Genomic DNA, 20,834 nt, shown 5'->3' with positions numbered 1-20,834 from the left:
CAAAGTTGATATTTTCAAATGGGAAGGCTGTATGTGACATATATATTTGATAGAGAACTTGACGAGGAATCCAAATCTGTGTGTAAATGTAATGTGATGTATCTTTACTCCTGCCAAAATTATTATAAATTTTCTCTTTGTTACAGACATGCGAGGAGAGGACAGAGATTGTGCTGATCTCCGGGAAGTGCAGTACCCGAGTTATTGCAGCAGATTTTAATAGTTGGCACCCTAACAAACCACCCATCTGCCATGGCACAGTTGACAAATTGCTTGCCACATTTTGCAAAACAGGTTCTGTGTTGGACCACTCAATAAATGGATGTAACAAAACTGCCACAGATGAAGCAACAAAAATGGCCGTCCTGGCGTCCTTCTGCAAAAGTTCACTTCATGGCACCTGGGTCTGTCACAGGAGAGCAGGTTGAGTCAAACCACCTTTGAGCAGATACTGGCTATACATAAATGACACCTGCACAAGATCCAGTCTCTACGTGATCTTAATGAAGATGATCCCAATGGCCATGTTGAATTTGCAGAATGGGCATCACAGCCATTGCAACAGCAAGCACAGGAAGACGGTACTGTTCAGTAAAGAAGCAAACTTCTATGTGAATGGAGAGGTGAGCAAACAACGCCTTCACTACTGGTCCAACACAAAGCCACACTGGACTGATCCCTCCAAGATGGTTGGTGCACAGATAACTATGGTGTGGTGCGAAGATAGTGGGCCCATTCTTCATCAACTGTAACCTTACTGCTGTCAAGGGTCTGCAATTGTTACGTGACAAGGTGTTTCCATCGCTGTGCAACAAAGATGGCACATTCCTATTGTTCTTCCAGTAGGATGGTGCCTCCCCCCTCCCCCATCAGACACACATTTTGGACGTGATGTCCGTTAGTTTTTGGATCAGCAGTTTCTGGGGATGTAGATTGGGTGTCGTGTCTCAGTACCGAGTGTCGAGTACCTGCCCGCTCGGTAGCAAAGATTCGGCTGCCAGCGGCGGGCGGGGAGCGGCAGGGGAGAGCGAGGAGGAACGGAGGGGAGATCTCTCTCTCGCTCTCTCCCCCCGCTCCCCCTTGCTGACTGCCGCAACTCACCTGTCACCCGCGCCGGCAGCCGAACCTTCTCTGCCGAGCGGGGAGATACTCGCTAAGGACAATGCTCGATCGAGCAATTGTCCTTAGCGAGTATGCTCGCTCATCTCTAGTGTCGTGGGCCGGTGGAGTAGCCCCCTCGCACACTGAATCTTACCCCCTTGGACTTTTATCTGTGAGGTGTTGTCAAGTCCACGGGTTACGCTGTGAAAATCCAGAGTGTAGTGTAAATGCAACAGTGGATCTTGGATGCCTGTGCAAGCATTTCTGCTGAGATGTTGTTCTCAGTGCATCATGAATAGGAGAAGAGCATAGACTTCACGATTCAAAACAATGGGGAACACAATGAGCATATCCTGTAGTGGAAACATTACTAATAACTTTGGCAGAAATAAAGGTACACAGCATTTAAACACAGATTTGGATTTAGCGTCAAATTCTCTATCAGATACATATGTTACATGCACCCTTTCCCATTTGAAACATCAACTTGGTTCCACGATGGTGGCTTTCAAAATTGCCACTATGTTGGACACCGTCCAACACAAATTTGTCCTCTTACCCATAGCAGCATGCCACATACAGGATGGCATTACCAACCACAGTTTTCCATTTATACAGATGTCTCCGTACCTTTGGACCACTCTGAATAGTTCTATACAGTAATCGAGTCAACATTCTGGATTTTATAACCTACCAAAGTCACAGAATTCAATGAGGATGTGCCAAAAGAAGAGAATGAAACATTAGACATACTGAAATATACACATGATATATAGTATATGCTGCTAGTATGCAGGCTAAGAGGACGTGTTTACTCCAGGAATTACCTAACTGCCAAATGGTATACAGTACATTAATAAATTACCATTTTGACAGGTTTGTAATGTTATACAAAATAGCATCCATTTTTTTTCTTTTTCTGTACTGCGAATGGTCTGTACAGCGATAAAATGGAATCTGCGACCTTTCCGCAATGTAACTGCAGAAGGGTCGCGGGTTGGACGGCTTCAATTGACTTCAATGGAGGCTGTCCGTGCAGTATCTGCACTGAAATAGAGCATGCTGCGTTTTTTTCTCCACGGGCAGAAAATAGCAATTGATTTCCACTCGTGGACAGGAAAAAAAAGCTTTTCCATTGCATGCTATGGGTGGTTTTTGCTGCGGAATACGGAGGAGGATGCCCCTTCCGAATTCTGCAATGCACATCCGGCCGTGTGCAGGGGGCCTAAACTGTTGTAAAGTCTTAAAGATAGACAATTTTCTAGAATGCAAAAAAGTACAAGCCCAAAGAGTTAATGGCTGTGGACACTTTCTTTTGGGTGGGGTGGGGGGGTTCACTTAATTGCATGCATTTTCATTTGATAAATATTTTTACGTTTTAATTAAAATTTTTGGCTGTTTTTTCTCTCAATAGCACATCAGTTTGTATGCTGGACTGAGGGTTAATTATCTCTCCTCTGCTGTACTTTTTATCAGCTGATTTATGACTACAACAAAAATAAACTTTGTTGTAGCCATACATTAGCTAATAAGAACATGCAGGAGAGTAGACAGCAGAAGGAAACTAAAGGCACATTTATACACAACAATTATTGCTCAAAATTCATTCAAACGACCGCAAATGAGCAATAATCGTTGCGTGTAAACACATGCATCGTGCCCTTTTCGTCTGCACGATAATAAAGAGATAAAGTATCTCTCAACAGACCGCATTCTAAGTTCTCAAGGGGAGACGGGAGATTACATTGTATTCCGCCAGCAGCCCTAAGGAGAACAATGCAGCTGTGTGCAGAGCCCAGCCCACATGCTGTGCTCTACAACCAGCTTCCAGGGGCCCTTTTGCATGCATAGATGATAAAGTGTTAAAGGACATTAGTGTCCATTAACATTTTATGCAAAATGATCGCTAAAACTTTCAATCTTTCAATCATTTGAAAGATTATCTTTGCGTGTAAATGGGCCTTAAGCGATCGGTTCAGTCTCACTAACAGATCTTTTTTTGAGACTGCAGTGTCTATATACAGTAAAGAGATATGTAGAAGCTGCAGAACACAAACAGAGCCAAATTTTTATTTAGACCCTACTGCAAAAATGATTGTCAGTCAAAAATACATGCATTTCGATGAAAAAAACTTCCCCCCAAAGATCTCCATAGCCTTCAAAAGACGACTCTTCTTTCTCTATACCTTATTAGAGCTTTGTTGTTGCCAAAAAATAAAGCAATGTAAAGTGTTAAAGTGTAATGTGCTATATATTAAAAAATACACCATACAATGTACGTAAGAGAGGGGATGAAAAGTGGGCAACATGTGCTGGAATGAGCCAAGATGAGTATGAAAGGGACAACTACAGTATTTTTTAGCTTGCATTGGAATTTAGTAGACACTTGCTTGACAGTGACACATAAAGGTCCCTAAGGAATCAATTTCAGAGTGCATGTAGCCAGTTATACCGGATTTCCTTCATTCTACCATACAACTTTTTTTTAAAATGTCATCATCATTCACGGAGATAAGCGCTATGCAAAAATGTAGCAGAAGTTGAGAACTTTCAATAGTTCTATGAACATTGGATGGAAAATGGAAGACTACTGTCCTACTGAAATCACCGATGTTCACAAAATCAACATTTTTGTTCATCCAAGGAATCTTCTAACCTAAAAGAGTCCCTTTATTGTATAACCTTGTTAGGCTCTACACACAAAGTATTATGGTCTTCATGAAATAACATACCTGAGCTTTCCCGTATCTGGCTCTTGGACTCTGGGGATATTTAGTCACCAGAAGTTCAAAAGCATTTAAAGCGTCTTCCACTTTTCCCTGTGAATCATAAACAAGGTAATAATTACTGCCAATATGAAATGTAACGCACAAAGGGAAACAAGTCGTATAACCACTCCGGCAAAACACACTAAAAATGCTTGATAGCAAAATGAAAAGAGAGTGGGCAGAGGTGAATGAGCTGTGCTCCGAATAACCAAGACTAAAATGACAGCCCGACAGGTGGATGTTCCTGATAAACCTCCTGCATTAGAAAGTTGTTTTACTGGCTCTGCTAAATATGGAGCTTGATAGAAATTCACCCCGAGTTGTCCATTCGAGTACAAATCAAATTATTCCACATCCAGAGATAGGTTAGCAGTCTGACCTTGCATTGGCATCATCCAGAATCCCAGGTGCTGCTGAATAAACCAGCGGTGGAAGAAAAGGATATGATTAAGGCATGCTATAAATAGAGCCGTAACTCTCAGGAAGAAGTCGATTAAAACCTCAATGCCTGGAGAAACCAGGCACAACACTTACAAAACAAAGGGCTGAGTTTAAAGATGACCCGTCATATCCTCCGGTTAGCAGAGCCGCATGCTCAGCTCTGCAGCCCTGGCCCCGCTGACTCGGTCACAGATTTTTTTTTGTCCCCCCTCCATGCCCCCATACTACGTCCCATTGGATTTGGAACCAGGCACTTTGAATTTGTCAAATAAATGTTTCTCCACTGTCAGTGGATGATGTCGGACTCGAGTGACAGTGGGCAGTGAAGACTGGCCAGTTGATAGATTCAAAGTGCTAGGAACCATGTCTTTAGGGTCTTGGTAGAATGGAGTCCAGGGGTATAGGAACAAGAAAAGTTGTATTAGAGTCAACAGGGCCACAGCTATGCAGCCAGCCTTCCTGATCCAAGGACATGACAGATTCTCTTTAGGTATTTATTCCTCTATACATCTTGACTTATTTACATACCACCAATAATAATACGAGGATGGGAAGTTGTAGAGCTCACGATCTATGACTACAAAAGACCATACATAATAACAAGAGATTAAAAGCAGAGAGAGGAGACTCTCAATGATCTTTAGCTCTATTTACACCAATTGCAAGAGCAGTAGGTTCACTCAGGCTATACTGAGTATGGTGCCTCTGTTGTGGTGATACCATGTTTAGAGGGGCTCTGTTATGGTGGTACTATTTATGAGGGGCTCTGCTATAGTGGTATTTTGAAGAGAAGGGCTCTGCTATTCTGATAACATGAGTACAGGGGCTTTGTCGTGATGGTACGATAAGTAGAGAGGCTCTGTTATGGTGATGCTATGCGTAAAATTCTTTTATGGTGGTATTATGAATGGAGGGGCTCTGTCATGGTGTTGCTATGAGGAAGGGGCTCTGCTAAGGTGCTACTATGACTAGAGGGACTCTGTTATGGTAGTACTATGAGTAGGGGGCTACTAAAGTGCTACTATGGCTAGAAATGCTCTGTTATGGTGGTATTATGAATAGAGGGGCCCTGTCATGGTGGCACTATGAGTAAAGGGCTCTGCTAAGCTGCTACTGTGACTAGAGGGGTTATGTTATGGTGGTACTGTGAGTTGAGGAGATCCGCTAAGGTGCTACTATGACTAGAGGAGCTGTTATGGTAGTACTATGACTAAGCAGCTCTATTAAAGTGCTATTATGGCTAGAGAGCCTCTGTTATGGTGCTATTATGAATGGAGGGGCCCTGTCATGGTGGTACTATGAGTAAGGGGCTCTGCTAAGGTGCTACTATGACTAGAGGAGCTGTTATGGTAGTACTATGAGGCAGGGGCTATGCTAAGGTGCTACTATGACTAGAGGGGTTCTGCTATAGTAGTATTATGATTGGAGGGGCCCTGTCATGGTGGTACTATGAGTAAGGGGCTCTGCTAATGTGCTATTATGACTAGAGGGTCTATGTTATGGTGGTACTATGAGTAAGGGGCTCTGCTAAGGTGCTACTATGACTAGAGGGTCTATGTTATGGTGGTACTGTGAGTAGAGGAGATGTACTAAGGTGCTACTATGGCTAGAGGAGCTCTGTTATGGTAGGCACTGTGACTGATGTTCTGTTAGGGTTGTGTCTTGATGACACGGACTTCATCTGCAACATTTATACGGTCCTTAACTGGGGCTATAAATGTTATAAGCCTCAATTAGTAAATATCTGTAGAGCTGAAGAAAAAAGGTAATTTCGAAATGATGTTGATCGTTTGGGGGACACTACACATGTAACAAATACTTTTTGTAAATGTGCACCGATAATATTATCGCACTATTGTGCCTCCAGTCATAATTCTGGTAGCTGGCCAAACGCAGATCTATCCTATGTGCATGCAAAAGGGTACGCAACTAATTTGCTTGTTTTTACCCAAAAGTCCTTCATGTTGGTATTTCACGGTGGTTAATATGGTTGGTTATGCAAGGAAAACGCTATTCTTATCTAAAGACAAAATGATCCATAAGCAGAACATTATTGCTCGAACTGTAGATAAGCAAAGAGAGAACCTGATGTATCACTTGCATAAGGCAGCGAGGAGCAGAGAAATGCGAAATGCAATAACTATGACAAGATAACTCCTTCACTGCGCTGTTATTAACCGCCACAGCTGCTGCTCGCAGAAAGACACATTCAGCTGATATACTGCAGCTAAATTCAGCCTGAAGCAAAGGCCTCCACGAAGGGAAAACGAATGCAGCTTTATTTTCATTTATGTCGGCTGGTTATGACTTGGAGATATGGTCAAATAGGATTACACTGTGTGCGATGTAAATTGATCACTTAATCCAAGATCCCAGAAGAGGGAGGCTGTAGTAATGCCTTTGTTTACCTCAATATATTACAGTCCTGTTCTGTAATAAATCAGCCTCCTAGATAGATTTGTAGCATGCACAATACCTGCCAACATTTCCTGCACATAACACATGCCCCCTCACCCCTCCTATAGAGGAGGAAGAGCCAATTAGTCTATGCAGGAATTAATAAGATGACTACGTAATATTCCTGTGACATCAGAGCTTCTATTGATGCAACGAAAAACAAAGTCAGCACTTCCAACAAATACATTAAATGCAAAGGTGCACATAAGCCATAGCTGCGACAAGTACAATAACAGAAAAACATGTTTCAGCACTCATTTACATATGATAAGTGAATAAAAATGCACAACTGTTGTTTAACTAACACAAAAGTGCAAGGTTCTTAGCATACATTTTGAGCAAAACATGTGGGCCCATCTGCCACATCCAGGCAAACCTTATTGGATATATTCCTAACTCTAAAAACACCTCAGTTAGGGCACAATACTTCCAAATGAATGGGAAAGTTGGATATCTGGCTATATACTCTCACTAAAGCATCTGGGACAAGTGAGTGAATGGTGTTCATATGTTTCTGTTACTGTATTTGTCACAGCCATGGCTTATGTGCACTGTCGCAATTAATTTGTTGAAAGTGCTGGCTTTGTTTTTTGCATGCACTGCATTTTGTTGTGCAATGCATTCACCCATCTGTTCCAGGTGCTTCAGTGAGAGTATATAGCCAGGTATCCAGCTTTTCCATTTATTTGGAGGCTTTTTGCCCAAAGAGAAGCCTCATTAGACTTGGGAACCCATCCAATAAGGTTTGGATGTGGCAGATGGGCAAACATGTTTTGATTAAAATGTATTGCATTTTTATGGAGTTAGTGTAAACAACAATTGTACATTTTTATTCAGCTATTAAATGTATATGAATGCTGAAGCATGTGTTTCTGCTAGCACTTCTACTGATGCAGAAACCAAAAAAGTGGCAACAGCACTCAAAATACATTTGTTATCAGAAATATACAAAATTACAGTATGCACACTAACCATGTTAAATAATGCAAGGTTCTTGGTATATAGTTTAATCAAATCATATTGGCCCATCTACCAACGTCCAGGTGACCAGGTTTTTAGATGGGTCCTAACACTAATACCAGGTGATCTAATCTTAACCTGGGAAAGATGGGTACCTACCTTAAAGAATGCATCTCTCTTGGGATCAAGCATACAAATAAAACCAGGAAAAGTGGAATACCATTTATATGGTCCAATAGGAGGGACAGAAGGTAAATGGGCAGGCATGCTCAAACAGGTGGAGGCAGCCACAACCTCCATTACATACTAGTCGCACAATAAAAAAGAAGAAAAATTCAGAACTTCCCTGGTTTTATTTATAGGCTTAGTCCCAAGAGAGATGCATTCTTAAAGGTTGGTACCCATCTTTCCCAGGCAGCTGCTCTACATTTGGGTTAACAGGTGAGGATCTGGAATGGGGGACCCCAACTATTAGCTCAGAATTCTCTAGTAAGCCCATTGAAAACAAGTTTTCTAAGCCAGATAGATCATTAAAAGACTTTAAGGTTTTCCAAGAATTTTCTAAAATTCAATTGAAGCCATAGATCATCATAAAATAATAAACGTAGCATGGCTCACCTGATCATTTCACCCCGAGTAGGTGTTCCTGGTGCTGCACTGATGATTACCCATATTTATGTTAAAGCCAGTAATAGGCTGAAACTGTCATGTGGGTATCTGGTGACGACCACAGCAGCAGGATGATGACGTTACGGACTACCCATGTAACCACTGAGAACAGCGATTGACTGCAGTGGTCATATGTGTAGTTGGTGATGTCATTGCTTTGGTATGGGAATATGGGATAGTAGGGAGCACCGGAACCGAGTCAGAATGAACAAGTGAATTTTAGTTATTTTATAACAATCCTAGATTTTCATTAAATTCATAGTTGAGGGTATTGGAAAACCTCTTTAAGCCCCGAGAAGGATTTTATTCTACTTATTGTCTGACGTTCGAAGAATACATCATCCCTCCCATAGGAGGAAATAATAGCTTTTTTTAAGCATTCTTGGATTGCCTGTCATAGTTCCTTTTGCTTTACATGCTCTAATCTGAAAGATTAGTACCTGACTAATTGACAAGTACACCCACTACATCCCCTGTCACACGTCAGATTGTTGCACACATTTCCTAGTGAGTGAATTGGACATCTGGGCATTGCAGAACATGAAGGGATTCCCAATATTATCTCCAGTTAGCATGACACACAATAAACTCTCTGTAAAATGTTACGATGATATCATATCAGACAGGGATTCCCTTACACTGCAACTACTCCTACTCAACCAGTTCAGTCAACAGACAGAGGTAATATAGAGCCCAAAACTGTGGTGGGAAGAGGTATGGAAAAAAAATATTATAAAGACTTGCCTTTTTCCGTAGTTTCTCAGCAGCATCAAGTTCAGCTTTTATTGTTTTATCAAACTTGTTCAACAGCTTTGGCTTCTTTTTCTTGGCTGTAAAAAACATATACAATATATGCATCATTTCAGGTTCGACATAATGCTTAAAGGGGTTGTCTGGTTACCAGACAACATTTAAGGCCCCTTTACATGCCATTAATGGCAATTAACACTTTATCATCTTCCTTTGATGTAAAATGACCCCCACGAGTTGTTTGCAGAGGCCAGCATGTGTTTAAACTGTGCAAACAGCTGCCGGTAGATTCCATTGTTCTCCTCAGGGCTCGTATAAACATGCCGCGGGGAAAACATCCTGCAGTCTACTGAAAGATAAGAAAAATACATTCAGATGGAATGTATTTGCTCAGTCTTTCAGCGGCTAAACAATGGATTTTATGTGAACCAAAATCCATTTTTCAAAAGAAAAGTGTACGATGCTCGCGTTTACATGTAACAATTATCACTTTGGCAATTTGGACGACTTTTGAGCGATAATCATTGTGTGTAAAAGGGCCTTTACCCCATAGATCCAACTACGTTAAAATAACAAGAGGAGTTGTACTTACTTGTCCTATGAAGCGGGGAACCAACTTTATAGCCCCGCCATCCTACCGATGTTTGCTGTGAAAGGTGATGTCACTGGATATCACCTGAGAATTACAGCCAATCAGAGGCTGCAGCGTCACCATTCTGAACTCCTGTCATTAATGGCACCCAGGATGTAAGTGCTGATGCCAGGAGAATTGGCAGTGCCACTGCAAACGCTGATTGGCTGCAGTGGTCAGGTGATATCTGAGGACATCACCTTCCACATCAAATACCGGAAGGACAGCAGGACTGCAGCGCTGGAACCCCACGGCTGAGGATAGGTAACTACAACTCTTTTTGTCACTATAGCACAGTTGGACCTATAGTGGGAATGTTGTCTGCTAACCGGACAACCCTTTAAAGTGAAGGTTAACACATCAACACTATTTTTTTCATCTAAATTGGATTGGATATTGATGACTTTTCTTATTATTGTTGCAGAAGGTTTCCATTGTGTGCTATCAATTAGATTCTGCATTGATGTACACTCACATAATAGCGATCCATTTAGAATATACAGTAAATAGCCTGCATACATTTTGCGTAACATTACACTGATGAATCTCTCTCAATGGGAAGATTTCTAGTGGATTAGATGGAATTCACATGGACATATGCACAATTGCATGTGCCTTAGTGCAACGTTTTTGTACTATGAGCGAGCCTTTTTGGCACCTGTGTTGTATAATTTACTTTACTTTTTCTGCCCACAAGACATGTTCATTTGTGCGCGGCGAATAAAGGCACCATTTGAAAGGTCTTATTAGTTTCAGATGCTTACTTTATCCAGTGCAATTACGCAGCGTTTCAGGCATCTCCTTGCTTATTTGTGCACCCCTATTGTTTTCTTTGGGGACCTTTGGTGTGCAAATATGCATGAAAATAGAGGATGTTCTATATTTTTTTTTGTGCGGCCAAAATGCAAACACAAAATACGCATGTGAACGAACACACTGAAATCAATGGGTTCAATTGCTTGTGTATTGCGCGTGCAAATACGTCCGAGTGAAGCTGGCCTCAGGGCCCATTTTTCTGCCTGATAACGAAAACCAGTTGACAATATAACATGTGAATCAGCATTCGTTACTACCAATTGCTTGTTCTCTAGCAAATCGTTTTTCCCTACACAGACTGCATTAGGCAGCAGAACATCCACCAATTTACAAGAGGAGATACTTTACTGATGAGCAAGATCTGATCAGCTGACAAAACAGCATTTGTTTGATTGTTGGCTAATTGTGGGCATATTCGCATGAGTTGACAACCCAGGCAAGGAACATTCACAGAACTGCTCATGACCTATTATTGATGCATAATAAAAAGGGCCTTTATGATGGAGAAAAGGTTAATGTTGGAAAGCTTTCTGTCCTCATGATCTCCTCCACCATCCCATGGCAATATTATACAGCCCTCTGTAATAATAACTTTCTCGGCTTTCTGTCCTCATGATCTCCTTCACCATCCCATGGCACTATCATACAGCCCTCTGTAATAGTAACGTTCTCTGCTTTCTGTCCTCATGATCTCCTCCACCATCCCATGGCACTATCATACAGCCCTCTGTAATAGTAATTTTCTTGGCTTTCTGTCCTCATGATCTCCTCCACCATCCCATGGCACTATTATACAGCCCTGTGTAATAGTAACTTTCTCTGCTTTCTGTCCTCATGATCTCCTCCACCATCCCATGGCAATATTATACAGCCCTCTGTAATAGTAACGTTCTCTACTTTCTGTCCTCATGATCTCTTTCACCATCCCATGGCAATATTATACAGCCCTCTGTAATAGTAACGTTCTCTGCTTTCTGTCCTCATGATCTCCTCCACCATCCCATGGCAATATTATACAGCCCTCTGTAATAATAACTTTCTCGGCTTTCTGTCCTCATGATCTCCTTCACCATCCCATGGCACTATCATACAGCCCTCTGTAATAGTAACGTTCTCTGCTTTCTGTCCTCATGATCTCCTCCACCATCCCATGGCACTATCATACAGCCCTCTGTAATAGTAACATTCTCTGCTTTCTGTCCTCATGATCTCCTCCACCATCCCATGGCACTATCATACAGCCCTCTGTAATAGTAATTTTCTCGGCTTTCTGTCCTCATGATCTCCTCCACCATACCATGGCACTATTATACAGCCCTCTGTAATAGTAACGTTCTCTGCTTTCTGTCCTCATGATCTCCTCCACCATCCTATGGCACTATCATACAGCCCTCTGTAATAGTAACTTTCTCTGATTTCTGTCCTCATGATCTCCTCCACCATCCCATGGCACTATCATACAGCCCTCTGTAATAGTAAATTTCTCTGCTTTCTGTCCTCCTAATCTCCTCCACCATCCGATGGCACTATCATACAGCCCTCTGTAGTAGTAGTAACTTTCTCTGCTTTCTGTCCTCATGATCTCCTTCACCATCCCATGGCACTATCTTACAGCCCGCTATAATAGTTCAGCTCAGTGGAAAGATAGTGAATGCACCTTCACAACAGGGGAGCAGGCTAAGGAAGGGGCTGTTAGATTTCTCTGCTAAGATTTTAGTCCTCCAATCTGCCATGTATTTGGAAAACAAAGCAAGCATAGAATCAAAAAATAAAAAGTGGTAATGTAACCCAATTATAAAATGTCTTCATTTCTAAAAACACATTTATTAAAAAAAAAAGTTCAGAGGTCTACATAGCCTTTACCAACTCCCTGTGAGGTAAATAGGCAGGCTGATATTTTAAACATACTTAAATAAAGCTGGGTAAGTCATATCCACCTTTAAGATATGCAGGACTAGTTCTGTACTAGTTATCAGCTTTTGGATACAAACAAGCATGAAATTATTCGCTCCACGGCAGTTATCCTGAAAATAATGAGGAATTACAACTCAAAGTCTAAAAGTTGTTGAATAACTTTTCTAAAGAATGATTAAAGGCTACCTCCAGTTATGCTACAAACTGCGTCTCCCACCAGAAGTTCAGAAGTGACGTCGGGAGACGGGGGAAGTCCTCTCCTGCAAAACTTGTAAATTGGACATGTCTACATTTATGGAAATCAAGAAAACTGCAGGATACTGAAGACATATATTCTCCGATCCCCTAATTAGTGTTTTGCTTATTATACAAACAGAATGTGTTTGAGCTGCATGAGATATAAAACTTAGTATTATTATTTTTTCCCTTCTTTAGTAAATATACAAAATTTACAAACAGAACCTAAGCATGTGGCTATATTAACCATGCAATTAAGTCCGGGCTCACACGAATGGGTCGGATTCCGCATGTGGAAGGACTGTGGCAGATTACGTCTGTGAACCCGGCTGGCGGCCCCGCATACCTGAATTTTCCTGTCTTGCGGATGACCACGGCGGCTCGCCATTGGTCATGCAAAGTACAGTTTGTTTTTTTTTAAGTTTTATATTTCCTGCATCGTCACTAAGTGATAATGTGTGTACCCATGGCTAATACACAATGTTAATTGCTTATGGGCTGTGGGTTGGATGACCTTCATTGACTTCAATGGAGGCTGTTCACGCAGAGTCTGCAGCAAAATAGAGCATGCTGCGATTTTTCCTCCGCTCACGGTATACGCAATTTGTATCCATGAATGTTGGCGAAAAGGCGATTTTTACAAGCCTTTCAATGCCTGCATTTATTGCGGATCCTCCACATGGATGCCGGTCTCACATAGGAATCTACCCGTGTAAGACCAGCCTTTTTATAAATTGTAATGTCAATACCCGACTGTTTAGGTAATTCAAAATTTGGTTACGGTGGCTTTAAACGGCAAAACTATCATCTAAATAGTTGAACAACATAGTCACTAAAGTGTATGAACGACTGATGTTTATGTGCTTTTCTACAGCGGGATTGTTGTTCACTTCTTGTTCAATTTTGAGATCACTGAAGCCCTCCCCAATACTTTCTCATTGGTTGACGAGTCCACTCAACTCGAATAAATACATGCAAGCGGAATCCAAGTAAACACTTGCTAATGATCGAAATGGGTGATAACCAGACAATCATTGGAAAACTTGTTGTTGTTAGCCGTTTAGTCGTTCACGACCCTCGGCGACCCTAAAGCCGAGCTCCCTCAATGTTTTTCGGTTTTGCACAGCTTCTTTCAGTTGTGTGATATCCATACCAGTATCAGCTCTGACAGTATCAGCCATCGTGTCCTTTGGTGGCCAGGTCTTCTTTTGCCACTGATCTGTCCAAGCATTATAGACTTTTCTAGTGACTCTGCTGGCATTACATGGCCAAAATCTGTGAGTCTAAGTCACGTTTGGAAAACTTACCTGTGCTTTATCCAACCTTAGATATTCTCCTACCAAATGGAGAATGTTACAGCCACTTGTAGCACAAAACAGGAAACATGAAGATTACCGCTTCCTTTTGTAATGTTTAACTGCCTAATTACCATTTTGTCTAATTAAGACAATTGAGAAGAACTACTAAAGAATAGAGTAACGCTCTTTTTAATCTGACTTATTATCTGAGGCCTAATTAGAAAATGTGTGCAAAAGCTAATAATGTAAAGTAATTACATATTGATTTTCTTTGGAATGGATTAAACAAGCACATGTTAATTTCTTGATTACTAGTAATTCAACATTTATCTAGAATTATGTAAATAGCTAATTAGTGATGTGTAATTAAGTGTTTAGCTGTTGAAGGCTGGGATGGTAAACCTCATCTTGTACATAATGCATTTCAGGGGAACACAATGCACCAGAATATGTAACTAGTGAATAATGAAGTAACGGCATAAACAATACAGTTTAGGTGATGAGATGAGCAAAATGGGATTATATATTCCCCAAGATTCAAATCACACAGAAAATAGATAAAGCTAACATGTCCCTGTACAAAACTCAGAAGTATACTTGCAACATGATATTTCTACCCATGTGTCTACTGTACAATAAGTTTACCGCATGGGTGGTTTATGGGTACAGTATGGATGCTGTTGGGCAGTATTTGAGCTGTGGGGTTGACCTATGAAGCTTCAAAGTACTCATTCATACAGGATGGCATAAGGGCTATTGCTGACTAGACACACAAGGCTAGATTCACAGCTCCCAGCATATACACCTAGTATATCCAAAAAGGCCCCATTTATCCGATGACTGCTAAAAGAGTGTCCTTTGGACATCCACTGAGCCAGCATGCATGAGTATATTTTATATATACAAATTACATATACACATTATTATATATATGTATTAGTCACAGGATGGTTGATTAGTGATCGGCCGGGCAATAAATTGGGGCCGATCTTTGCTAAATCGAATCAGATTATCCCAGTCAGATTTTAAGCAAAAATCGCCAGAATACTGGCTACTTGACCTTATTGGGGATTTAAATCCAAGACTCCCCCACTGCAGGGCAGCAGTGCTTAGCAGTGGTGTTGGGCGAACATGCTCGCCCGAACTTGATGCTCGTTTGAGTATTAGCATACTTAATGGTGCTCGCTACTTGAGCAAGTACCACACCGAGTTCGACCCCTCCCCGTTTTGACCCCTCACCGCATTACCACTTCCTGCTGTGACCTGCCAGCGTGCGCACGTCCACAGCAGTATGTGGCTTGCTGGGGGAGAGGGGTGAGGAGAGAGGGGTGAGGGGAGAGGGGAGAGAGGGGAGAGAGAGAGGAGAGAGAGGGGAGAGAGAGGGGAGAGAGAGGGGAGAGAGAGAGGGGAGAGAGAGGGGAGAGAGAGGGGAGAGAGAGGGGGGAGAGAGAAAGAGAGAGAGAGAGAGAGAGAGAGAGAGAGAGAGAGAGAGAGAGAAAAGCTCAGCATCCGGCAGGTCCAATACGAAAATGCTCGAGTCCTGCATTGACTTCAATGGGATTCGTTACTCGAATAGAGCTCTCGAATATTACGAAAAGCTCAACTCGAATAACGAGCACTCGAGCATTTTGGTACTCGCTCATCTCTACTTAGCAGTGGAAATCTTCCTTGACAGGGGAGAGAGACATGCCAGAAGATGAAACAGAAGAGTAATTAATGGTGTACCTATAAAGCCTAATTTTAATATGACTTTCCCATATATAATGTTGTAAAATAATTTGCTGTATCCGGTGGATAAAGAGAGGATGATACCATGCAACAGTTAAATGTCCCAAGGTCGTATCGGAGAACTGATCTGTATCTGACTTATGGTCATATTTTAAGTGGCCATTTGGGGATCTAGAAAACCTCTGAGCGGATATTACAGAGGTTCTTTTGGCCAGGCGCACATGGGAATGTTAAGAAATATTGTGAATCGTGCCCAGAGTGCCAAATTTCTGACCCAAATTAAAAATAGAGCAATTATGCACCTCCGTTTAGTATCCGCAGATGGATGGCCTGGTAGAAGGATGTAATAAAACTTTAAAGCAAATGCTAAAAAAAAGGTGGTCGACAGGGATGGAAAAGATTGTGATTTTCCATTACCATACCTGTTGTTTGCTATAAGAGAGATGCCACCGTTATCCACAGGGTTTTAAGCCTTTGAGTTACTGTATGGAAGACGACCCCGGGATCTCCTAGATATTACTAAAGAGGTCTGGAGGAGACAAACCACTCCTTTTAAAACTGTTGTGGAACATGTCTCCCAAATGCATGAGCGCACTGCAGCTCTTATGCCCATTGTTAAACAACACATGGAACAGGCTCAAGGAGTCCAAAAGATGAGTTATTATAGAGGGCCAATGTACGTACTATTGAGCCTGGAGATTGAGTGTCGGTCCTTATTCCGACAGTGGAAAGCAAATTCTTAGCCAAATGGCAGGGTCCATTTGAAACTAAAGAAAAACTTACTGATGTAACATATGATGGATATCAACCAGTGTAAAGAAAACTGGAACAGGTTTACCATGTAAATCTGATCAAACCTTAGAAAGACCAGTCATATTCATCTATGCAACTGGCTAGGACTGACTGGCTGGTACCGGAAGTTAAGATAGCCAAGGAGTTGTCAGATGTTCAAAAGAAGGAGGCAAGATGGTTAGTCCTACAGCATCGCAGGCGTGAAATATCGCAAATGAGAATGAAACAATTGAAATTCATTGGTTTCATAATCAGGCGTTTTCACTTCCTCTTGCAATGCAAGAAAATCGCCCGATTTTCTCGTCAGTGTGAAGGAGCCCTCACAGTAATAAAGTGACCTAGAAGTCAACTTTAGTGACTTATGTATTTTCACTAACACCCTCCAAGCTGCATGTTGTAGTGATAGTAAGATCTCTAGGCTTGAATACTTGATAGCGTTGTGAAAGTACATGCCACAAATATCTCATCATGGATGTCATTTCTCCCATCATCACGATGTAAATATGCAGTTCCTGCTCGCTAACTTTACTGGGCATAAAAGAAAAAACTGAGCCACTGAAAACTCATGAAACGTGACTTACATCCCTACATTTATTTCCTTTGCATATGCAAATGACCTGGTGGAAAGAAGAAAATGCAGATGACCCTCTGCAGTTACCGAGTCCTGGAAAATGGATCATACCGACACTCCTCGCAGATAACTAGATTGCTGGAGCCACCTACTGGACGCTTTAAGAACATGAATCCGTACTAGGATGTATCTGGTACAATACTAGAATAAGCAAGGGAGCAGGCCATCACTTGTTAAGATTATTAGTTTCATTTTCTACGTAATGTCCAATTTTGCCCGCTCCAGATTTCATAGTTGCTCCTCATCTAAGGCTTGAAAGAGATTCTCGTCAGATTTATAAAGAATTAGGCCCCCTACACATTGCAGAGCCGGATTCTGCATGCAGATTCCCGCAACGGAATCCGTGCATACCTGCTGTGTCGCTGGAGAATGTGTACTGCGGAAGGACCTGGCAGCTCGCAGTACAGATTTTTTTCCCCCCGTGACGTTGCCTATCTGTGACCTGTCCACAATGTTCATTGCGGACGGGCCGCAGATCGGACGTCTTCCACTGACTTCAATGGAAACAGGCGACACGGCGGATGGCTTCCACTGACTTCAATGGAAACAGGCCACACGGCGGATGGCTTCCACTGGCTTCAATGGAAACAGGCCACACGGCGGATGGCTTCCACTGACTTCAATGGAAACAGGCCGCACGACGGATGGCTTCCACTGACTTCAATGGAAACAGGCCGCACGCGGATGGCTTCCACTGACTTCAATGGAAACAGGCCACACGGCGGATGGCTTCCACTGACTTCAATGGAAACAGGCCACACGGCGGATGGCTTCCACTGACTTCAATGGAAACAGGCCACACGGCGGATGGCTTCCACTGACTTCAAGGGAAACAGGCCGCACGACGGATGGCTTCCACTGACTTCAATGGAAACAGGCCGCACGCGGATGGCTTCCACTGACTTCAATGGAAACAGGCCACACGGCGGATGGCTTCCACTGACTTCAATGGAAACAGGCCGCACGACGGATGGCTTCCACTGACTTCAATGGAAACAGGCCGCACGCGGATGGCTTCTACTGACTTCAATGGAAACAGGCCACACGGCGGATGGCTTCCACTGACTTCAATGGAAGCCGTCCAAGCGTAATCCGCACAAAAATGGAGCATGCTGCAACTTTTTTTGCTCCGCGAGCGAAAATCGCAATTGATTTCCACTCGTGTGGAGGAAGCAGCCGATCTCCTTAGTAAGTAATGGGCGGTATTTGCTGCAGATTCGCCGTGTGGACGTCAACCGCAGATTTCGCAGCAAATATCCGCACGTGAGCAGGAGCCCTTTATCAGAACAGACACAAACCGAGTGGGTCCAACAACCATAGAAACTCAAATAAACGTTCACATCAAGTGTAAAATGCTACATTGTAAGATAAACTGTAAAGCTGTTCCACATAGAAGATAATGCAGCAATCATGATCATCATCCTGGGCGGCCAGCAATGTACCTACTGTACAGAGCAATCTGTCACGGTGTGTTATCTGTCACATTAGTGAAGAATAGATACATTATTCATGAAGAAGTGTTTCTACCTTTCTCCTTTTTCTCTTGCAATGATGACGATTCATCTTCTGGGGAAAAAAAAACAACAAGCCTCAGGACATGATGGGGACAAGTCACAAACAAATTAGGATTGTAATGCCATATAAACTCCTGGAGTCCTGAGGTCTTCACTTGTGGAGTGCCCGAAATATATGTCCAATCTCAATTGTATGTTGTAATGTAAATTGATTGGACTGGATTTCTGTGAGCTCCAGGAACATATGACACGGCCTGCTTCCTGCACCCAGATGTCCAGCATACTTGTAATAAACACCAATTTATAATTCTTTTTGCTCAGTCTGTTGCATCCTATCTCTGTAATATCCGCCTATGGATGGTGTCGCCGCTGCTCATCTGCTCCTGGGGTGAAGCTAGGCACTGCTGTTTGTCGTATTTTGCACGCTGCTCTTTTGCTCATAGGGCTCACACATGCTCCTACTCCCTTTCTTAAAGGGCCAATACGCGCTCCCTAATTCAGTCTCCCATCAATCACCAGTCATCACTTGCTTTATTAGGCATTGTACCCCCTATAGAGGATACCTAAACAATTGGTGTCCGTACTATTGTGACAAAGCCCCAGTTTGTGCTTGTGGCACATTTATCAGGTGTTTTTAGACACTTTCGGACAGTTTTTTTTATAAGTTATCCGAAATCATGGCAGAAATTGGGAAAAAAATTGCTGGGAATTGTGTCAACATTTTGGTGCAATTTTTGGCGTAAACTAAATCAACTAATAGGTGGCCTAAACTTAGACAAGGCAGTCTTTAAATGTGATAGATTTATGATTCAGTGATAAATCTGACACATTTCTAGTCTAAGTTTGGACTGTCCAACTTTCAGGCTGCTCTCACACTACCGTTTTTCACAGGGTATCTCTTGCGCAAGTTTTCAAGCTTTGCCCACGAAATATGCGGTAGCTAACTTTACATTACCAGCAACAGTGTCTCTCACAGAGCGCACAAAATAAAAAAAAAAGTCTCTTTTGTGACATAGAGTATCTCCTGCTGTGTGGTATTATTGGAGATCTTTATTAGAAACCTTTCTATATACAGAGTGGGCCACAGAAAAGTATCGCTCCTCTGATCTGGCACCGCACTTGCCTAAAAGAACATTTTTGTTGTGCACAGCAACCAATCACAGCCATCCTGTGACCACTAGCGCCGCTCTCACTAGTGGCTGCCGGGTACTGGGTGAAAAGGCATCATGTGACCACTAGCGCTGCTCTCACTAGTGGCTGCCGGGTACTGGGTGAAGAGGTGCGCTGACAGCACAAAGAATTGTGAGGTGAGGGGGAACACTGTGGCTGCTGCAATCAGCTGCAGGTACGCAGCAGATTTTGAGTTAAAGGCCACATCAAAGGTGCAGAATTTGACTGCTTACTTTGCAGAAATGCTGCAGAAGTTGCAGCGGAATTTTATACTGCAGCATATCAGCAGGATTTCCGCTACTTGTGAATATAGCCAAAGGACATGTGGAAAATCTGCACTAATATTATGTCACTTCTGCATCACAAACTGCACCATTGGTGCTGATTGTGACATGGGGTTTGGTGCAGATTCGCTGCAGACTCTGCCCTTTCTATCAAATGGGTGAAGTCGGCTGCGCACACGCATTACAATCCGCACGGATGATGCAGGTTTTGTTGCGGAAATGACGTATAATTATGTGTGAAGGCACTGTGAGGGAAAAACTGCCTTTGTTGCCCACAGCAGCCAATCACAGAGCTGTTTTAATTTTTCAAGAGCACTATAAGAAAAGCAAGCTGAACTGTGATTGGTTACTAAAGGTTTTTGTTCTAGACAGTTTCATAAATCTCCTCTACTTTCTTTTAGGACGGGTGTCCACAAACGATGTGGTATTCCGCGGCGAAGCTCCGCCGCGGGAGCCGCTGCCCAGGAGCCGCCGCTGAATCTCCGCCGGTCAGCCCTATCTAATAGATAGGCTGGCCGTGGAGAATCGGGACAATTCGCAGCATGCTGCGAGTTGCCTGCCACGAGCAGAGAAGCGCAATGATTCTCCGCTCGTGGACAGGTGTTAGCGCTTTCCATAGCAAGGCTATGGGAAGCGTCGGCCAGCGTGATTCACCGGCGGTTTACCACCAGCG

General features: G+C 42.7%; 1 protein-coding gene across 1 annotated transcript in view; it reads right to left on the bottom strand.

Annotated features, from left to right (window-relative positions):
* The window catches only part of LOC136578684 (aspartyl/asparaginyl beta-hydroxylase-like), a 74,630-nt gene that overhangs the window by 50,738 nt on the left and 3,058 nt on the right, over positions 1-20,834 (bottom strand). Inside the window, exons 2-4 of the mRNA XM_066578872.1 lie at positions 18,721-18,759; positions 9,141-9,226; positions 3,834-3,920 (exon numbers count right to left, since the gene is read on the bottom strand). Coding sequence (XP_066434969.1) covers positions 3,834-3,920; positions 9,141-9,226; positions 18,721-18,759 — 212 coding nt within the window. The remainder of the gene's footprint in view (positions 1-3,833; positions 3,921-9,140; positions 9,227-18,720; positions 18,760-20,834) is intronic.

This window comes from Eleutherodactylus coqui, chromosome 9, assembly GCF_035609145.1.
Source record: "Eleutherodactylus coqui strain aEleCoq1 chromosome 9, aEleCoq1.hap1, whole genome shotgun sequence".
In the NCBI taxonomy this organism is placed as follows: Eukaryota; Metazoa; Chordata; class Amphibia; order Anura; family Eleutherodactylidae; genus Eleutherodactylus; species Eleutherodactylus coqui.
Note: the sequence above shows the minus strand (reverse complement) of the source record. Positions and strands in the feature narration are given on the sequence as shown.